Source organism: Portunus trituberculatus, chromosome 31 (genome assembly GCF_017591435.1).
Source record: "Portunus trituberculatus isolate SZX2019 chromosome 31, ASM1759143v1, whole genome shotgun sequence".
NCBI classification, from domain to species: Eukaryota; Metazoa; Arthropoda; class Malacostraca; order Decapoda; family Portunidae; genus Portunus; species Portunus trituberculatus.
Genome location: NC_059285.1, coordinates 12,066,346 through 12,087,763, shown reverse-complemented (window position 1 = coordinate 12,087,763; position 21,418 = coordinate 12,066,346). Strand labels below are relative to the sequence as shown.

Genomic DNA, 21,418 nt, shown 5'->3' with positions numbered 1-21,418 from the left:
TGTATCTCGCCAGTCTCCCAGTCTCGTCCACGCTGTTGACTGTCTCGCATACCGTATCTTAATGTTGTGTTCGCGATAACTTTTTTTGTTTGAGTAGTGATTCGTTAAGCCCTTACAATGCCACCTAAGCGGTGTGCCCCTGCAAAAGCTTCCTCTAGTGAGCCCAAGAGGAAGAGGAAGATGATAACCATCAGTGAAAAAGTTAAACTTTAGATATCATCAAAGAGGGCAGAAGAGGGTGAGTGTTACGCATCGTATGAGAGGGGAGAGAGAGTAAATGTATAATTACTGTATAACGTTTTATAATTAAATAGATTTAAGTAATATACTGTATATGTAAAGTATAAATACTGTTTACATATTTTAAACATTCTGGTACCCACATACACATACACTAAAATTCCTAGGGGGGACAAATCCTACTTCGTGGTTTTTCACCTTTCGCTGGGGGGTTCTGGTATCCATTAACCGCGATAAACGAGGGATCACTGTATACCTAACCCTCCGTTATAAAAGAGAAGTCTTTAAAGAGCCTGCAGAAGAAAATACAGGATGGGCAGGACAAAGTCGAAAATGGAATGGGCAAAATCAGATAGGAGGAATTAAGAAATGCCTGGAAACAAGAACAGGAAGAAAATAAAGTTAAATTCTCAGAGGTAGTAAGGAAGCAAATTCAGGAAAAGACAAAGGACACTGTTATACAAGTAATTAAGGAGAAGGAAGAGTTAGTGAGGGACACAATGGATCAGAGGAAATGTATCGTAATTTTTGGGCTGAAGGGAAAAAAAAAATTTCAATCAAATTCGTGAGAGAGAGAAGAGAGAGAATTGGCAAAGAATGCTATTAAGCTCGTTCAAGACAGCACACAGGAGTTGGACCAGGAAGTGGAGGAAGTAATTTAGTTGGGAAGGTTTTTGAGAAGGAGGAAAGACACCAATGAAAGTGAGAATGAGATCGCAAGTGGTGGTGGAGGAGATAATGACAAGTAAAGGGAAACTGGCTGATGATACCAAATTTGATGATATGTGGATGAAAAGAGGTATGAACCTGGAAGAGAGGGAAAAAGAGAGAGTGCTAAGAAATTAACCTAAGGAAAAAAACGAGAAAAGACAGACATCGAGAAGAAGAATTTCTACTGTAAGGTTCTAGACATGAGACTGAAGAAGTGGTATCTTTAGAAAAAGGAGGTAATGAAAGAGGCAAGAAATTAAGAGTGACTTGTACAAATATAGATGGGTTGTTGTCCAGTGTGTTGGAGGTTAGATATTATTTGAAAGAAAAAATACCAAATGTAATGTACATAGTAGAAACAAAACTAAGGGAGGAGATCCAAGTTAGCTTTAAGGAAGAGGGATATGATAGCTGGAGAAGAGACAGGAAGGGAAAAGGGGAAGGAGGACTGCTAATAATGGTTTGTGATAATATATATGTGGAAGAAGTGCAATATGGAGATGGCATGGCAGAAGTAATGGGAGTAACAATCAAGACTGAGGAATTGAAAAAAATAGAATCATAGTTACATATTTGCCATCTAAGACATAACATGGTGAACTGAGAAGTATAAGAAATGCAAGGAGAGGTGATTAAGTGCTTAGATAATATGATAAGAAGAGATGAAAAATACTATTAGTAAGAGACTTTTACTGTAAAAGAGTAAACTGGAGAGAGATATAAGTAATGGATAATGCTGGATCATGGAGCAAGTTGTTACAGTTAACTGTGGTGAATACACTGGATCAGTGGATGGAAGAATCAACATGGTACAAAGGGGAAGAAGAACCATCGTTGCTTGACCTAGTATTCACAAGGAAGCCAGAGCCCCCTCCCAGCATACAATACCTTAGTCCAATGGGAAGAAGTGACCTTGTAACATTAGTATTGGAAATACAGGAAGAGGATGTGATGAGATACAGAGAGAACTACAAAAAAAGAGATTAAATTATGCAAGAGCAAATTTTGAAAAGTTAAGAAAATTTTTTGTTGAAATAGAATGGAGGAACATTATGAACAGAAAGACGGGAAATATGAAATATTCCTACAGAAATATAATGAAGGAGTGAAGAAATACATGCCTATCTACAGAGAAAGAAAAGTATACATGCTTGGTACAATGGCAGATGTATAGCAGTTAAAAGGGAAAAAGATAAAGCTTGGAAGAAACTAAAAAAACAGAAAAATGAAAACAACAGACAGCAGAATAAGAATGCGAGAAATCAATATATTAAAGTAAGGAGAGAGGAAGAAAGGGAGGGAGGACATACCAAACAGCTCATTTAAAGAAAGGAGAGTACCACTGAAATGGAAGAGAGCTAACATAATCCCAATATTGAAAGGAGGAAAGTCAATTGAACAATCAAATTACAGACCAGTGTCACTTTTAAGTGTTGTGAGGAAGATACGTGAAATTATTATCAAGGAAAAATGGGTTAAATATCTAGAAGAAAAACATGTTATTTCGAACAGACAAATTGGGTTCAGGACAGGAAGGTCATATGTGTCAAATTTACTAAGTTTCTACTCAAGAGTAATAGGACTGGAGAGCAGAGATGTATGGGTGGACACTGTATACCTAGACATAAAAAAGGGTTTTCATAAAGTCCCTCATAGCAGACTAATTTGGAAGCTAGAGAACATAGGAGGACTGAGAGGAACTTGTTAGATTGGATAAGGGATTACTTGAAGGACAGAGAGATGAGAATTGTGATCAGAGATACATACTCATCTTGGAGTAAAGTAACAAGTGGAGTGCCACAAGGGTCAGTGTTTGCCCCCATTATGTTCCAGGTAGTATATGTAACTGACATACAGAATGGAGTGACCAGTTATATTAATTTGTTTGCTGATGATGCAAAATTGTTAAGAGTAATCAAGACCCAAGTGGACTGTTTGCTGCTGGAGTAAGATATAAACAAAATTTATGAGTGGAGAAAGAATTTAAAGTTAGAATTCAATGCCAAGAAATGTCACGTAATGGAATTAGGAAAGAGTAAGAGAAGACAGGTATGGAGCTAACTGATGGGAGAGCAACAAATAATGAATAAAGAGGAAAAAAGATCTGGGAGTGGTTATACAAGGAAATCTGAATCCCAAAAAACACAAATGTAAGATATTTGGATCATCATATAAAATGTTGTCTAATATTAGATTGGCATTTCAGTACTTGGAAAAAGATATGATAAACAAAATTATTATGAATATGATACGTTCAAAGTTGGAGTATGTAGCAGTGGTGTGGTCGCCGAGCTTGAAAAAAGATATAAGAAGATCAGAATGGATTCAGAAGATAGTTACAAAGATGATGCTGGAACTAAAGGACCTAATATATGAAGGAAGACTGAAGAAAATGGGACTGCCAAACTTACAAGATAGAAGAGAAAGAGACCTAATAACATTGTATAAAATAGTTAATGGTATTGAAAAGATAGACTAGGAAGACCTGGTGCTGGTGACAGAAACAGCTGGAAGGACAAGAAGACATGCAAGGAAGATTAGGAAGAAGCAGTGTGTGAGGGATATTGGAAAATACATTTTTCCACACAGAACAATGGAAAAGTGGAATGCATTGAATGATTAAGTTGTTACAACACATATTGTGCATAGCTTTAAAGAAAAATTAGATAAATGGAGATATGGAGACAGAACACTATGAGCCCCGCTCGAACCCTGTACAATACAACTAGGTAAATACATACACAAAAACACATGATACATGAATGGAAAAGTAAAAATAAAACTAAGCTGCACACTGGGCTATTGACATGAGCACAAGCTTTCAGCACTTGATATGCTGACCTCTTGCTCCTCATATACTCATCTCAAAGAGTGAATATTTTACAATGTAAATCCCTATATGTACTTTTCCTCTGGATCTTTTGTAGTTTTTTTTTTTTCCAGTAACCAACCTCAATTATACAGAGCATAGGTAACTGAACCATGAACTCCCAATTGACTAGTTAACAAGCAGGAGGTAATAGAAGCATGAACCCCCAACTGAACACACAGTTAACAAGCGATTGATAAATGAACATCCAGTAATGTTGGGCAAAATGACTCCATGGTGTGAGTGAAATGACTCTATGGTGTGAGCAAATTGACCTTTGGGTGAAATGACACTGGTGTGGTGAAATGGCATGTGGGGTGAAATGACCAGATATCATTATTATTAACTTGCTTTATATAATAAGAAAACTTTAAACAATAATTGCAATAGAGTGATGGAGTGAGTACTAATATAGTTTTTCTCCAGATGTCTCAAGATGTTTTTTTTTTTTTGTCATTGAACCTATATGTGCTGTCTTTACAGAGTCACACATTGTGTTTTCTGGTATTGAGATTCAGCATGTTATTGGGACTGTGATTTTCCTGTTTGGCTTTGTGGTGCAGCACTGGAGCCTCTGTCTGCTGGCTGGCTTGAGGAAGAACAGAGGTGGGGCTCACTGGATCACTAGAGCAAACAATATCAAAGTTATACACATCATTGTGGAAATTATATGATGCATAAGAAAAATTACTTTGATGTCTCTGGCAGCTATACATACACACACAGAGAGGATAGGAATTTCTTTTATATAGTTTGTGCTTTTATGACATCATGTGGCAGTTTTAATACAGTAATATGTTGCTGTTTGTTTGATGTTTTGAATTTTCTTTTGATTTTTTGAAGTTTTATTATTTTTTATTTTTATTACTATTTTATTTATTTATTTTATTTAATAATTTTTCCTTTGCATAATTTTGGGCACAATCTGGGACAATTAACCAAGGGATGTCACTGATTTTGTTGAAGTGCTACGAGTAATGCTTTGGAGCAAAGGTTTTGTGGCGATATGCATATGTCAAATTAATCTGGGCTTATCATACACATGGATATTTTTATTTTTCTAATATTTTTAGATAATGTTAATGTTTCTTTATATTTGATTTGACTTTGTTATTTAAGTATAACAGGTGTATCATACAACTTCATGTATTTGATCCTAGTACCAGGCACTGCAACATTTTATTAGTTTCTGGAATTCATCCTTTTTTTCTATTATCTCTCCATTATTCGCCCAAACAATTGTTATACTCACCCCGGTTTGGGAACCATAATGAGTGCCATCAACAGCCTTTGATTTGACTCTTGCTTTCCTCATGTCCTGCTCTGAGTGTTCCTTCCCAAGACTTTGTAACTAATATTTTCCTCCTCCTCTCCTTGCAGGAAAAAATCTGCAAGAGAAGTACTTGATGCCAGAGGGAGGCCTGTTTGAGGTAGTGTCATGCCCTCATATGCTGGCTGAGGTATTGCTTTATATAGGGCTGCTGGTTATCCTTGGTCTGGGCAATGACTGGCTCTGGGTCACACTCTGGGTCCTCTCAAATCAGGTGAGTTGTCTTGAGATCATCAGTGTCTGCTTCCATGTATATTACTGTTGTTTTTTCTGTTTTCCATTCATATCTTTGTAGTTGTTATATACTCGTACCATTGATATTGTGATTTTTCATTGGATTGATTTGATATTTTTATTTGTATATATTGTATATATTATGTATTTTTTGGGGGTATGGTGGAATATGTGTGTGCAATGAGCTGCAGTGTTTTTGAGCAGTGGTTTTACATGTTTTATTGACATGGTTTTACTAGTGGTACTTTTTACAAATACTTTTACTGCTTGTTTTTAGATTATAGAAGGCAGTAGGTAGTATGTGTGTATTGAAATGCCTCTTCCACTTAATGATAAATGAGAATATTTGAGGAAAACTTGTCTCTTACTTTGTTCATGTTGATCTTGTCTAGTGTTAAGCTTGATCACTTATACTCTTTTGTGTGAGTGTTCTTTGTCTTGGTGTCATGGGATGCATATTGTAGTGCTATGGCTTATTGTCTTGCCTGCTTGTCAGGTCTGCTTTGGAACTTTTTTTTCCTCCAGAATATGTGTATAACCAAAAGAATAAACTCTTATGAGATCATTATTACAGGGGTGGGCAAACTTTTCAGTGCTAGGGTCACATTAAAAGAAATCACAATCTTATAGGGCCGCATCCTACATTAACCAAAATCATTAATATTTAAAATACAGAATTAAAGGCTTCTAAAGAAAAGGCCATTCTCATACACATGTGCACACTTGTGGGATGAAAATGAAATGCTCACAATACTTTGGCATTGTTTATTAACTTGCTCTTTTAAATTTACTAACATTTGTCAGGATGCATGAATTCCTGTGGCACACGGGTAGTTTGTGCACACTTGTATTATCATCATATCAGTATCATAATAACTCTGTACTTCCATACTTGTATTATTGGCTCCATACTTGATGAAAAAGTTTTCAGACATATTTCTAACAAAAATTACATGTCATCCTTTTTTCATGGCAGCTGTTATTAGCTATAGCTGCCTTATATTGAATCAGTATGAGATCAATGTGCCTACACATGTGGCTTTAATAGTTTAACAATTTCCAAATTTTCTACTCATCAATGCCCTTTTTCATATGGCCCATATAATCTTTGCATATTATGCTTGGTAAGATTTTGAAATACAGGATTATATGATTGAATTGTGATTGTGATCATTGAGTACTTTGAGATGTAATTCATATGTTATTGCTCCATCAATGCATTCAGTATGCCTGCTTGCCTGTCTTTTGTGTGCTTGCCTACCTACCTACAATGCCTTCAGAATGCTTTGAAATTTCATGTAGCTTGGCACTGTACTCTGTGACAGGATAATGCACAGCAGCTATGCTCAGAAAGGTTCTACCTTCAGGTCCAGGTGGCATTGATGAATCACAAGTGGTACCAGGACACCTTCAAGAATTACCCAAAGCACCGCCATGCCATCTTCCCCTTCGTGTTGTAAAGACGCAAGCAGTGCCTGCCTGCTGCCCACCATTGACTGATGTACCTGTTAGTTTGAGTTCTCAGCTGGTTTTACTTCTGATATGTTTTGTCTTTGGTGAAGCTGTGATAACACACTATGTTGGTCTCAGTCATTGTGCCTTATGTCTTCTGTCTTGGCTCTATTCCTCTGCTGTTGCTGCTCATTGATGTTTTGGTCAAGCAGTGTAACAAAAGAACAGTTGATGTTGGTCTCGTTCAGTCATTTGACGTATCATATTTTTTGTTCTGCACCTCATTTCTTCTGTGTTGCTTTTTTCCTGTTATTTCTTGTCACATTCTGTACACAATGTGTGTGGGTTTTTTTAAGTTGTGTTTATTTTTATTTGCTTCACCACTGCACTCCTACCTTCCTTAACAATACTTGACTCTCATGGTGCTATATGCTCTCAAGTACAGTGTTTAGTAATGAAATAGAAAAACTCTTATGGGCTCATATTTCCATGATCACTTAACCTTTGGGCATTGAAAAGTTCAAGGTCCACTGCCTTCTTTAATCTAGGTGATAGTATGAAAGGATAGTTTTTCCCTTCTGAGATCTCAAGTGGATGTATGTCCTGTTTGTGGAGGCTTGGATGATTGACCTGTATATTGTAGTATATCTCTGAAGTTTAGATGGTCTGCTCACACTCATGATGGAAAAGATATTACCTTTAGTAATAAAAGTCTTTACAGAATTACTCTGTGCCTTGGTGCTTCCTCATGCACTTGTTATCAAAGGCAGGATTGTTGGTAGTGTGTGGATGACTTGGTCAGTTACGAATCACTAAGAATGGATAGCTTCCAGTGAGCCTGGGATTCAAGTGCTCAGTCATCTCAAGTTTGTTGTAGCATTGAGTCTGTCAGTACCTTATCATATACATAATGGGGAGCATTTGAAAAATAGATAAATAAGTAAAAAATGAATAAAATAAAATATAAATTTAGTTTGTGTATGTTATATATATATATATATATATATATATATATATATATATATATATATATATATATATATATATATATATATATATATAGGGGAAATACACAGTAATTAAAACCTTGAAATATTTGTGAAGATTACCTTATCATTCCATGTGGATCTTGACATTATTTTGTGCAGATGCAGTATATACTCTGTGCTGACTTTTGAGGTGTTGTTGCTATGATGACTGGATATTTTGGTTCTGCCAGTATTCATGAGAAGCCTTCAGTATGTCATGTTGCATCTTACTACTGTACGACAATGATAGAAAGAAGAACCTGCAAGATTTAACAAATACACCATATAGTTTTTTATTGAATCTATGTATACATGTAAAGAATCATAAGATTTTATGAAAAAAACTGTTTCAGTGAGTGAATTAGTAGTATATGTACATGATGGTTAGTCTGTCAAAAGGGGTCATCCAACAAAGCTTTACAGTAAAGTCTATGGAGGTGATAACTGAGTCATTCACTAATAGTGATTTAAAAGTTTTGATCATGAGCACAGATAGTTCATGACCTCTAAAATCAATGAATAGGTCAATTTGTAATATTAAAGTGCATTATTCTGTGTCTTTTAAACAATGTGCTGTGTTCTTGTAAGTACATATTGTAAGTATGACATACATACCAAGACATTAGAATTAAGGGACCAGATATTGGAATATTGTCTCAGGGTATTACATTCCACTGAAAATGTAATTTGATATTATATAATATACTAAAATATTACATTAATTTTTTTCTACACCTTTTGTCATGCAATGCATGGATACTATATTACTATTTGCAATGAGCACCAAACACAGTAGTAGCTTTAAACCAGGTTGGAAGAATACTGCCAGCATGTTTTATTTCTTGCACATTATGAAAGGCAATTACAAGGGACAGAGTGAGAAGACTGTTCTTACTTCACTGATGAACTGTCCCATTGTAGGAGGCTGGCATGAAATGTGACCCTCTTCCTTTAATGAAGAGAAAGAAGGCACAACTCTGTTTCTTTTAATGGGATATAATAACCATAGCAGCCACCAGCTCATACCTTCCTGCTGCATCCTGGTGACTGGACCTCTGAAGGCTCCATTTATGCACTAACTGAGGAGACATTTTGCAGAGAGCTTACTTATCCCCTCAACACTATTTTTTTTTCTCCATATGCTGAGAGGTCCAGTGAGGGCTCTTGATAGCTTTGAAAATTACCTATTTTGTTGAAGTGAAATAAATGAAAAAGCTATTAACTCTCTTGTCTCCAATAACTTGTTCTCTGCCTACAAAATGCCACCACATCATCTGCCACAGTATGCTTTTCCTTGGTGCATTGGCTGGTTGTGGGTGTCCCTTGACTTCCTACCCATCCCTACCCTAGTCCATATAGGATGACACATCCTTCACGACCAGATACATAGAAGTTTGGAATGAATCAAGTACGTTGTGTTGTTTCTGATGAAAGAAGTCTACACCCTCAACACCAACCATGAAGATAAAAAGTGGGAGTGAAATACAAAAATGAATGTGCGCACACACACACACACACACACACACACACACACACACACACACACGGCCCAGTAGCTCAGTGGTTAAAGCGCTGGCTTCACAAGCCAGATGACCGGGGTTCGATTCCCCGGCCGGGTGGAGATATTTGGGTGTCTCTCCTTTCACGTGTAGCCCCTGTTCACCTAGCAGTGAGTAGGTACGGGATGTAAATCGAGGAGTTGTGACCTTGTTGTCCCGGTGTGTGGTGTGTGCCTGGTCTCAAACCTATCCCAAGATCGGAAATAATGAGCTCTGAGCTCGTTCCGTAGGGTAACGTCTGGCTGTCTCGTCATAGACTGCAGCAGATCAAACAGTGAATTACACACACACTGAAGAAGAGGAGTTTAGAGAACCAAAAGGGGCATTGCACTGTCAAGGCTTGCAGGAAATCATGTGCACAAATGAGAAATTGGAAGACTACTAGAAAATTTGGATGTCAAAAAATTGATGGGACTGGATGGTATGTCAGGCCAGGTACTAAAGGAATGTAAATATCAACTGTTAGAACCAATTTGGGAAATGGTTACAAGCTCATTAAAATAAGGGAGAGGGCCACTGGAATGGAAGAGAGCTAACATAATCCCAATATTCAGAGGAGGAAAGTCAACTAAGCCATTAAATTGCAGACCGGTGTTAGTTACAAGTGTTATGGGGAAGATATGTGAAATTGTTATCAAAGAAAAATAGGTCAAATATCTGGAAGAAAAACATGTTATACTGAACAGACAATTTGGTTTCAGAAAACGAAGATCATGTGTGTCAAATTTACTAAGTTTCTACCCAAAAGTAGTAGTAGGACTGGAGAGCAAAGATGGATGGGTGGACACTGTGTACCTAGACATGAAAAAGGCTTTTTATAAAGTTCCTCATAGCAGACTGCTTTAGAAGTTGGAGAACATAGCAGGACTGAGAGGAGTAAAGTTAGATTAAATAAGGGATTACTTGAAGGACAGAGAGATGAGAACTGTGATCAGAGATACATACTCATCTTGGAGTAAAGTAACAGATGGAGTGCCACAAGGGTCAGTGTTAGCTCCCATTATGTTCCAGGCATGTATATGTAAGTGACATACAGTATGGAGTGACCAGTTATATTAATTTGTTTGCTGATGATGCAAAATTGCTAAGAGTACTCAAGACCTGAGAGGACTGTTTGCTGCTGGAGGAAGATATAGACAAAATTTATGAGTGGAATAAGAAGTTGAAGTTAGAATTCAATGCCAAGAAATGGAAATGGAATTAGAAAAGAGTAAGAGAAGATCAGTATGGAACTATTTTATGGGAGAGGAACAAATAATGAAGACTAAAGAGGAAATAGATCTGGGAGTGGTTATACAAGAAACTCTGGGCCCTGAAAAACATATTACTAAGATATTTGGAACAACATATAAAATGTTGACAAATATTACAGTGGCACTTCAGTATTTGGACAAGGATATGATGAAAAAAGTTTTTATGAGTATGATACGTCTAAAGTCGGAATGTGCAGCAGTGGTGTAGTTGCCAAGCATGAAAAAGGATATAAGAAGATCAGAATGGATCCAAAGGATGGCTACAAAGATGGAGCCAGAACTGAAGTACCTAACATATGAAGAAAGGCTGAAGGAAATGGGAAACCTTACAAGATAGAAGAGAAAGAGCAGACCTAATAACATTATATGAAATAGTTAATGGCATTGAAAAGATAGACAAGGAAGACCTGGTGCTGGTGACAGAAGAAGCTGGAAGAATAAGAGGACATGCAAAGAAGATTAGGAAGAGGCAGTGTGTGAAGGACAATAGAAAATAAATTTTCCGCATAGAACGATGGAAAAGTGGAATGCATTGAATGATGAAGTTGTTACAGCACATAATGTGCATAGCTTTAAAGAAAAATTAGATAAGTGGAGATATGGAGACAGGACACTATGAGCCCTGCTTGAACCCTGTACAATACAACTAGATAAACACACACACACACACATCCCTAAACTTCATGGTAGCTGGTAACTGTTCTTGTTTTCTTCTAAAGCAGATTATTTCCTGAGGATACCTTGGTTCTTGGGAAAATTATCTGCTCTTTTTCTCATCGAAAACAGGAGTATTTCAGCTTCTTGTACTCTCTGGAAGAGCGTCTAATAGTCTCCAGAGTCAGTGGGGTACACCTGGTGACAGGTGCCACTGGTCAGGCCTTGAAAGGGTCGCGGGGATGTGTCAGGTGTTTCGGAAAGATTGGACAAGTTGCTGGTTCCTTTCCTCCTTGCCCGCTTTGCTTTGGGTGGCTACAGCGGCTCCGTCTTATGGAACAAAAGTTTAGGAAAATGAAAAACGATTGGAGCACACTTGAGAGAGGAGGTTGAAAAATATAAGAGATGGTTGGAGGAGAAAATGGAGGAAGTTGTAAAAGAGAAAGATGACTTTAAGGAATTGATCAGTGAGCAAAGTGAGAAATTTAAAAGAGAGTGGGAACTGAAGAAGACACAATGGACTGAGTCGAGGGAAGGTGAGATGGTTGGATTACAAGAAATAATTAAAGATCAGTTGAATGAAGACAAAAAAGAAAGGACTAAGGAACTGATTAATGTTATGAAGAATAAGGAAACATTGATAAGAGAAATAGCAGAAAAGAAGAAGAGTGTGATAATATTTGGGATGAAAGAACAAAATATAACATATAAGCCTAAGAGAATTAAAGAAGAATTGAAAACGGTAAGAGATCTGTTCAAAAATCTAAATGATGACGAAAAAAAAGACCTACAAGAAGAAGTGGAAGAGATCCATAGATTGGGTCCCTATAAGGAGGGAGTAAAGAGACCAATTAAAGTAGTACTGAAGTCACAACAAACTGCAGAGGACATTTTATATAGAACATCAAAATTAAGAGAGGTAGAAGGTTGTGAAGAGGTGTATATAAGAAAAATAAAAATGAGGAAGAGAGAAGATATAATGAATTGTTGGAAGAGACGAGAAGGAAAAATGATGAATGGTTTGAAGAGGAAAAGGAAAAGTTTTTTTTGGGAGAGTTATAGGAGAGAGTCAAAAAATGGTATGTGGAAAGAAGGAATGCAGAGGAACCCCTAGAGGGAGCAGTAGGTGGACCGTAATGTATATTAATATAGATGGGATATTGTCAAGTAGATTAAAATTGCAAGACTATGTGATGGTGAAGAAGCCTGATATAGTGTGTTTGACAGACAAAATTACATGAAAAACAAAGGTAAATTTGGATAATAAATATAATATATGGAGAAAGGATAGAGAGGGTAAAGGTGGAGGAGGAGTTATGATTATGACGAGGAAGGAGATAAATGTGGATAAGGTTTGGTATGGGAAGAATAACGTAGAAGTGATAAGCATAAGGTTAAAAGATGATGGAAAAGAAATAATAATCATGGTGACCTATGTACCTCCTAAAACAAATTCTTGGACATTAAGGGAATACAACAATATGATCAAGGATACTTTACAGAGTTTGGAAAGTGTATTAACTGGAAAAAGAAAGGTGATACTAGTAGGATATTTTAATTGTAAAGAAGTGGAGTGGGAAAATCTAGTAAGTGGTGTTGGAGAGGAAGCATGGGGAGAGAGATTTCTTAATCTAATGATGGAAAATATGATGGAACAGAGGGTGAAAGAAAATACTAGATATAGAGGAGATGATGAACCGGCTAGACTGGATTTGGTGTTAACACGAGAAGTGTACCTATGTGGGGATATACAATATAAATGTCCATTGGGAAAGAGTGATCATGTGGTTATGGAAATGCAGATGGCAATAACACAGCGAAGGAGAGATGAGACATACAGGAGTGGTAGATTGAATTATAGAAAGATGGACACAGAAAATTTGAAAAATTATTTTAGAACATTAGATTGGGAGGAGATGTTAAAAATCAGTGAAGTGCAAAAAACATATGATATTTTTATGAAATATTATAAAGAAGGAATTATGAAATTTGTACCAAAGTATAAACCGAGAGAGGAAGTAAGAAAGGATTGGTTTAATGCAACTTGTGTTAAGGCTAAAAAAAAGAGAGATGTGGCTTGGAAAAGATGGAAAAGAGCAGGAACATACTAAATAAGGAGAATTATAGAGTGGCGAGAAATGAGTATGTGAGGGTAAGGAATAAGAGGAAGAAAGAAAATTTGAAAAAGATATTGTAGACAAGAGTAAGGAACATCCAAAATTGTTTTACAGGTTCATAAATGGTAAACTTAAAAAGAGAGAGTCCATTGAAAGATTAAAAGGAGAGCAAGGGATAGTAGATGACCCTAAGAATATCACGGAATTGCTAAATAATAGGTTTCAACAAGTATTTACTAAAGAAACAATGTTTGTAAAGCCTCAGAATGTAGAAGGAAATGTGCACATGGATGACATTAAGATACCTAAAAAGGAGTTATATAAAATGTTGGAGGAACTTAAAGATGATAAAGCGATGGGACCAGATGAAGTTTCAGGAAAATTATTGAAGGAATGTAGAGAAGAATTGATAGATCCATTATATGATATTATAAGGTGCTCATTAGAAACGGGGAAGTACCAGTAGAGTGGAAAAGAGCTGAAGTGGTGCCCATTTATAAGGGAGGCAGTAAGGAAGAGCCTCTTAACTATAGACCTGTGTCTTTAACAAGTGTGGTCGGTAAGATTTGTGAGAGGGTGATAAAGAAATATTGGATACGGTTCCTGGAGGATCATAAGTTATTATCGGATCATCAATTTGGCTTTAGGAAAGGGAGGTCATGTGTAACAAATCTACTGAGCTTTTATTCAAGAGTGGTTGACAAAATACAAGAGAGAGAGGATGGATGGACTGTGTATATTTGGATTTAAAAAGCTTTTGACAAGGTACCTCACATGAGACTGCTATGGAAATTAGAGATTTATGGAGGACTGAAGGAAAAGTGTTAAAGTGGATGGAAAACTACTTGAGATGGAGGAGATGAGAACGGTAATAAGGGATGCAAAGTCGGACTGGTTGGTGGTGGAGAGTGGAGTCCCACAAGGTTCAGTGCTGGCACCAATACTTTTCCTTGTCTATATTAATGATATGCCAGAGGAGTAGACAGTTATATGAATTTGTTTGCGGATGATGCGAAATTGTGTAGGTGTGTGAAGAGTGAAGAAGATTGTGAAATTTTACAGGCAGATCTAGATAGGATTTGGGAGTGGAGCAAGAGGTGGGAGATGGAATTTAATCTGAGCAAAAGTCATGTAATGGAGATGGGGAAGAGTGGAAGATGGCCAAGAGGGTTATATAAGATGGGTGAAGGAGTACTGTTGAAAAAGGTGGAAAAGGAAAAGGATTTGGGAGTGATAATACAAGATGATGGGCAGTTTGAGGCTCATATTGACAAGATGTTTGGAGAATTATATAATTTGATTAGAAATATTGGATTAGCCTTTCATTATATGGATAAAGATATGATGAAGAAATTAATTACTGTAATTAGACCAAGATTGGAATATGATGGGGTGGTTTGGTCCCCTTATAAAAAGAAGCATATAAGGAAGTTGGAGAGATTGCAGAAAATGGCGACAAAAATGGTTCCGGAATTAGCAGAAATGACCTATGAGGAAAGATTAAAAGAAATGAATTTGCTCACCTTAGAACAAAGAGAAAGAGATTTAATACAGGCTTATAAACTGTTGAGCGGTTTGGATGAAGTTGAAAGAGGAAAATTTAAATAGAACTACGAGATCGCATAGTAAAAAGATAGCCAAGGGAGTAAGGTGAGTTGGGGACGGATCGTACAATTTTTTTTTAAATAATCATAAAAAAAAAACTTTAGTGAGTTACGTAAAGTTGAAGTTATTAATATAAAATAGTCATTTAGCTATGTTGTATGTATGGCACAGTTTTGGGCATCACAATATTAATGGGTGAAAATAAGGCAAGAAAAAAAAAAAAAACTATGTGTACAGATCGTCCACAGGTGTGGACGATCTGTACAGGCATGTAGGTCCCTCAGAATTTTTATATATATATATATATATATATATATATATATATATATATATATATATATATATATATATATATATATATATATATATATATATATATATATATATATATATATATATATATATATATATATATAAACAATTAAATATATTACCAGTTTGCCCTCCCAATTCCCTTGCATGGGCTCCAATGATGATTTCAAAGCGATTGGCAACATAGATATGTACCTACAAAACACTGCATGTTGAAACACAAAGTGAAAGGTTATTCATCAAACTTTATTGTACAAAAAAGTACAAAAATATTCAGTATCAAATTGTTTGAATCACAGCAGGTCATCCTACACATCACACTGCTTAAACATAATAAAAGAAATCATCATTCTAATCCTTATAGGATGACAAAGTAATAAATGTTGATATTCAGTAAATTGAAGATTTTTTCAATCACTGAGGATCATCAAAATAAAATTAAACAATCTTTCATTCCACTGACATGTTTTTCTGCAGTACAAAAGTACCATATAGGGCTGGTCTACCCTACAAAGCCATGAAGGCAGGCCTACTTAACATTGTAGGATGCCAGAGAGTGCTGGAATCTGGTGAATCGCTTCAATCTAGGGGTGGGTGCTGGCAATGGAGCAAACAAAATCCCCTTCACCTGCTTAAGCTCAATATCTCCTTCATCTTCAATGTTAGGGAAGATAAAAGAGTCACTCAGTTTACGTGAGGATGTTCCGTACATTTAAAATCCAAGCTGTACGATAAGTGCACAACATGCCATTAAAATGTAAACGAACACCACGCCATTCCTTACGGGAGCACTTTCATTTAATCTTTGTCATATCATCACATACAGGCATATCTTGGTATCAAATACCTTACCATCGCACTCCTGGGATATTCATGAGCACTATAAGCCATAAATTAGTGGCAAAATATTACATCAGACATGCACAAAACGAGAAAACGAACCTGGTCATGACAGCGCGAGGCGTGAAGCATTAATGGCGGGTGACGGATGTCAGCAGTGCGCCTCCGTTTACTTTCTCGGCTGATTAGTCACTAACTTCGCTATTTTCATAAATAAACTCACGGGAGCGTTTTTACGTTACGTCCTCATGTACGATCTCTCCCTAACTCACCCTATGCTTGAAAGATGTGAAGAAATATAGTTTCCCGCAGAGATGTGTGGGTGTGGAATAGTTTGAGCTAGGAGGTGGTGTCAGCGAGGAGTGTGCATAGTTTTAAAGGAAAGGTGGATGTGTATAGATATGGAGACGGGGCCACACGAGTATAATACCCAGGCCTTGTAAAGATTACAACTAGGTGAACTAGGTGAATACACACACCGCACAGTGAAGTGGTTAGTGGTTAGCAAACTCGGCTCCCAACCGAGAATGTCCGAGTTCGAATCCCAGCCTCTTAGAGTCTTAATGTGTAGCCTCTGTTCACCTAGCAGCAAGCAGGTACGGGATGTTGTAACTCGAAGGGCTGTGGCCTCGCTTTCCCGGTGTGTGGAGTGTGTTGCGGTCTCAGTCCTATCCGAAGATCGGTCTGTGAGCTCTGAGCTTGCTTCGTAATGGGGAAGGCTGGCTGGATGACCAGCAGACACCCGTGGTGAATTCCATTCTCTCTCTCTCTCTCTCTCTCTCTCTCTCTCTCTCTCTCTCTCTCACAAAAAAAAAAAAAAAGACCATGCCATCGACGCCGCCTCCTCGCTCTTTCTTTCTCAGGAACCTCCATTAAAAGGCTCCGGACCGCGATCCAATAAACACCTTTCTTTTTTTTTTTTTTTGCTTCGTTTCCTCCACCACCACCACCACCTCCACCTCCTCCTCCTCCTTCTATTTTGTAAAGTGGCCTCGTGACTCCTGTACGGATTTTTACGCCAGTAGGAGTTTCCCTCGAGAAGGATGAATGGATTAAAAATGCACATGTGTCTTTAAAATGAGAAAGAATCGGCAGTCGAACACAAGGCCTTATTTCCGCGTGTCTTTCTTGCCCTCGTGTGTGTGTGTGTGTGTGTGTGTGTGTGTGTGTGTGTTCGTATAGATTTTCAAGTTGTATTTCACTACTTCGGTATATCTATTTTTATTTTCTGATGTTTTGTTATACATATGATGGTGATAATGATGATGATGATGATGTTGATGTTGATGCTCTTCATTGTTTTACGTAATGATTTATTTATTCATATGATTATGTATTCATTCATTCACTTTTTTTATTGTTTACGTTTATGTATGTGGCACACGTAATATATCGTAGAAAATTCTCTCTCTCTCTCTCTCTCTCTCTGCTGTTATGGGCGACGGTATAATATCCTGTATTCTCCCGTGACCTGGAAACGTGTGTGTGTGTGTGTGTGTGTGTGTGTGTTTTTTTTTTTTGCTCGGGAAAGTAAACAAAATGCAGTGTTGTGATCATTTATGACGTAAGTCTCTCTTCTTCCCTCTCTCTCTCTCTCTCTCTCTCTCTCTCTCTCTCTCTCTCTCTCTCTCTCTCTCTCTCTCATTTTTTACATATGTTTTTCGTCTTTTCTAGTTACAATTGTATATTTTTCATATATATATATATATATATATATATATATATATATATATATATATATATATATGTATTACCATATTCCTTTCATTAATGTATTATTATTACACGCACGAGGATACACGAAGCAACAGCATATAATAATTCTGTATTTTTTTTTTATCATTTTCCTTGCTCGGTTTGACATTAGTCTGTAGGGAAATCTTGCAATATTCAATTAGAAGTGTGCATTAGAAAGTCTCTGGTGCGGTGGGAAGTGGGTGTGTTGGAGGTGTGGGTGTGGGCGAACGATTGAGGGTACTGGAGAGAGGTTTTATTGAAGGATGGCAGGTAGGGAGCAATGGAGTTGGAGAGGGAAAAGGAAGGCCAGGGCTATGGGGATGCTTTGGGAGGGATTCGGGTAGGTAGGTCTAAAAAAAATGTTAAGAACCTTTGTCCTGGATTATGGTAATTTGGCTCTTCTTTCTTACCTTTCTTCTTTCCTTCCTTCCTTCCTTCCTTTCTTCCTTTCCCTCTTTCTTCCTTCCTTCCTTTCTTCCTTCCTTCCTTCCTTCCTTCCTTCCTTCCTTCCTTCCTTCCTTCCTTCCTTTCTTTCTTTCTTTCTTTCTTTCTTTCTTTCTTTCCTTCTTTCTTTCCTTGCTTCCTTCTTTCTTTCTCTTTCTTTCTTTCTTTCTTTCTTTCTTTCTTTCTTTCTTTCTTTCTTTCCTTCCTTCCTTCCTTCCTTCCTTCCTTCCTTCCTTCCTTCCATCCTTCCTTCCTTTCTTCCTTCCTTTCTTCCTTTCTTTCCTTCCTTTCCTCCTTTCACCCTTCCTTCCTTCCTTCCTTCCTTTCTTCCTTTCTTCCTTCCTTCCTTCCCACTATTTCAGTCTCTCTCTCTCTCTCTCTCTCTCTCTCTCTCTCTCTCTCTCTCTCTCTCTCTCTCTCTCTCTATATATATATATATATATATATATATATATATATATATATATATATATATATATATATATATATATATATATATATCTCTCTCTCTCTCTCTCTCTCTCTCTCTCTCTCTCCTTTATATGTTTTCAGTGCACCTATTCAATTCATCAATCAATTTATGTTTTCATGTATGTATGTATGTATGTATGCATGCATGTATGTATGTATGTATGCATGCATGTATGTATATATGTATGTATGTATGTATCTATGTCCATCCATCCATTTATTGATTTACCTATTCATTTACTATATGTATCAGTCTATCTATCAGTCTATCTGGGTCATCACTCTATATCCTATTTGATATTATCTATTACAACAGACAAAACAGACAGACAGACAAATATACAAAGAGACAATATGTATCCATCTAATAATTTATCTATCTATCTGTCTATCGATCTATGTGTCCATATCCTACTTATTGTCTGTTACAACAATCATACAGACAGACAGACAGACATGCATATATTCATATATTCAATGAGACAGACAAACCGACAGACAGAGAGACAGACATACAGGCAGACAGACGCAGAGGTAGTTTCAATATAAGCCTGAGGAAGCAGGTGTTGTGGAAGTGAGATAAAAATTTTTTTTATTTAAATCACCTTTTTTCCACACAACTTTTACATCCTACTTATATCTTTAAATCTATCCTCTTCCTCGCGGATTAATGCCTTTTTTTTTTTATATATAATACTGAATACTCTCTCTCTCTCTCTCTCTCTCTCTCTCTCTCTCTCTCTCTCTCTCTCGTCTTCATTCATTCAAATCTTCATGTCCGCTCTATTAAAAAATCGGCGTCCATATATATATACATGTATTTTTTGGACTTTTATTTATTCGTTTATTTTTTGTTCCATACGTGCGGTGTTTCGCTTCCATTTTGGTGTATATATATTTTTTTTCAGTCTTTTCGAATTCTCCCTTGGAATCCTCTTATGTATACTATAGTCCTGTGTTTCTATCCTCCCTATGCCTCTCTCTCTCTCTCTCTCTCTCTCTCTCTCTTCTTTTTCTTGGTTCATATTTGTTTTGAATGTATTTACTCGTCTTTTCCTTTCCTTTTTTCATCCTTTACCTCCTCCTCCTCCTCCTTCTCTTCCTTCTGCTCTTTTAACTTCAAGGCTTCTCCTATTTCTCTTCCCACTTCAATTCCATTTCTTTCTCCAACCCAAACTTCATCCGGTCGTCTTCGGGCTCTCTCTCTCTCTCTCTCTCTCTCTCTCTCTCTCTCTCTCTCTCTCTCTCTCTCTCTCTCTCTCTCTCTCATTCAAGTTTTCATCTTCCTCTTCCTATTTATCTTGCGTTTCCTTTATTTCTCTTCCTTTTTCTTTTCCCAGACTCAACATATATTTCCTGTTCTATGTGTAAAAACATGCATCTCAATTTCTCACTTTACGTAATATGAATTCCCGTTTATTTTTTTTCTTATTTCTCTCTCTCTCTCTCTCTCTCTCTCTCTCTCTCTCTCTCTCTCTCTCTCTCTCTCTCTGGACGCGGTTGACATCACTTCATAATTTAGTGAGCTACTTACTTACTTAAGGCTCACGTGTGCCAGCAGGCCTAGGGTTTCTTGGACCATATTCCCGAAGATCTCGGCGTGTTATCCTGGCTACATTTAACAGGCTGTAGTGGGAGTTATTATATGAGGTTTTCAAGGAGAGGTTTTCTCGATTCAAGTAGTGAAAGGTTTACAGGGTGCAATAGAAGTTATTGGGATTTTCGAAGACTCTAGTGGAATTTTTTTTCCGTAGGTATTTTCAGGATTCTAGTTAATGTTTAGTATTTTTTTTTTTTGTGAACGTGATAGGGTTTTCGGGGTTATTTTTTGGGGTATAGTAAGCTGATGAAGCTGTAATCGCTGTATTTGATGTCATTGGGTTTTTTAAGGGGGCTTCAGTGGGTTTAGTGGTAATTCTAACAGATTCAGGCGGAAACTATTGTGGTTTTCGATGGGACTCCCATGCACTGGTTAACTTTTGTACTAGAGAGGACAGAATAGGAGTGGAAGAAAGTAGAAAGTCTTGTGTAGTGAAGGCGCGGGAGGAGGGGAGGCATGCAGTTAGCAAGATCAAAAGACCAGTTACCGAGAAAATAGTAGTGGAAAAGAGCAAGAGATGCAACATCGCGACGATGAGAGAAAGGCAGAAGACAATCTGTTAGAGAAAAGTTGATAAAATGAAACGCGTTTGATTCCACGTGTCTAAAAGAGTCGTATGAGTGGAAGTACCTCTCTCTATATGAGAAACACGCTGTATACTTGAACAAATAAGGTCCCTGTATAGAATTAAGAGCTCTGGAGGAAGGAAAAAATTGGCAAAGACGTCTTAGAGATGAGATGTAAAGTTTCAAGTTATTTATTTATTTTTTTTTTTAGAAAAGAATAGACCGAGAATGCCCAGTGTTGAAGACGGTGTGGGGGGAGGGGCAGTATGATGTCATTGAAGAGGAGGGAAGGTTTGAGTGTTAATACATGGATGAATTAAGTTTTGAGGTATTGAATATGCTCTGCCCTAATCAGAAATTTTAGAGAGGTAAGAGTTTAAGAAGTTGTAATGAAAG

At 37.1% G+C, this 21,418-nt stretch overlaps 1 protein-coding gene across 3 annotated transcripts in view; it reads left to right on the top strand.

Annotated features, from left to right (window-relative positions):
* The window catches only part of LOC123511647 (polyprenol reductase-like), a 29,304-nt gene extending 20,722 nt beyond the window's left edge, over positions 1–8,582 (top strand). For 2 of the 3 annotated variants that reach the window (XM_045267689.1, XM_045267687.1), the window contains exons 4-6: positions 4,304–4,426; positions 5,201–5,364; positions 6,752–8,582. In XM_045267689.1, the coding sequence (XP_045123624.1) occupies positions 4,304–4,426; positions 5,201–5,364; positions 6,752–6,844 (380 nt within the window). In that variant the 3' untranslated portion in view covers positions 6,845–8,582. The remainder of the gene's footprint in view (positions 1–4,303; positions 4,427–5,200; positions 5,365–6,751) is intronic. The other variant, XM_045267690.1, reaches the window with a different exon arrangement.
* The last annotated feature ends 12,836 nt before the right edge of the window (positions 8,583–21,418 follow it).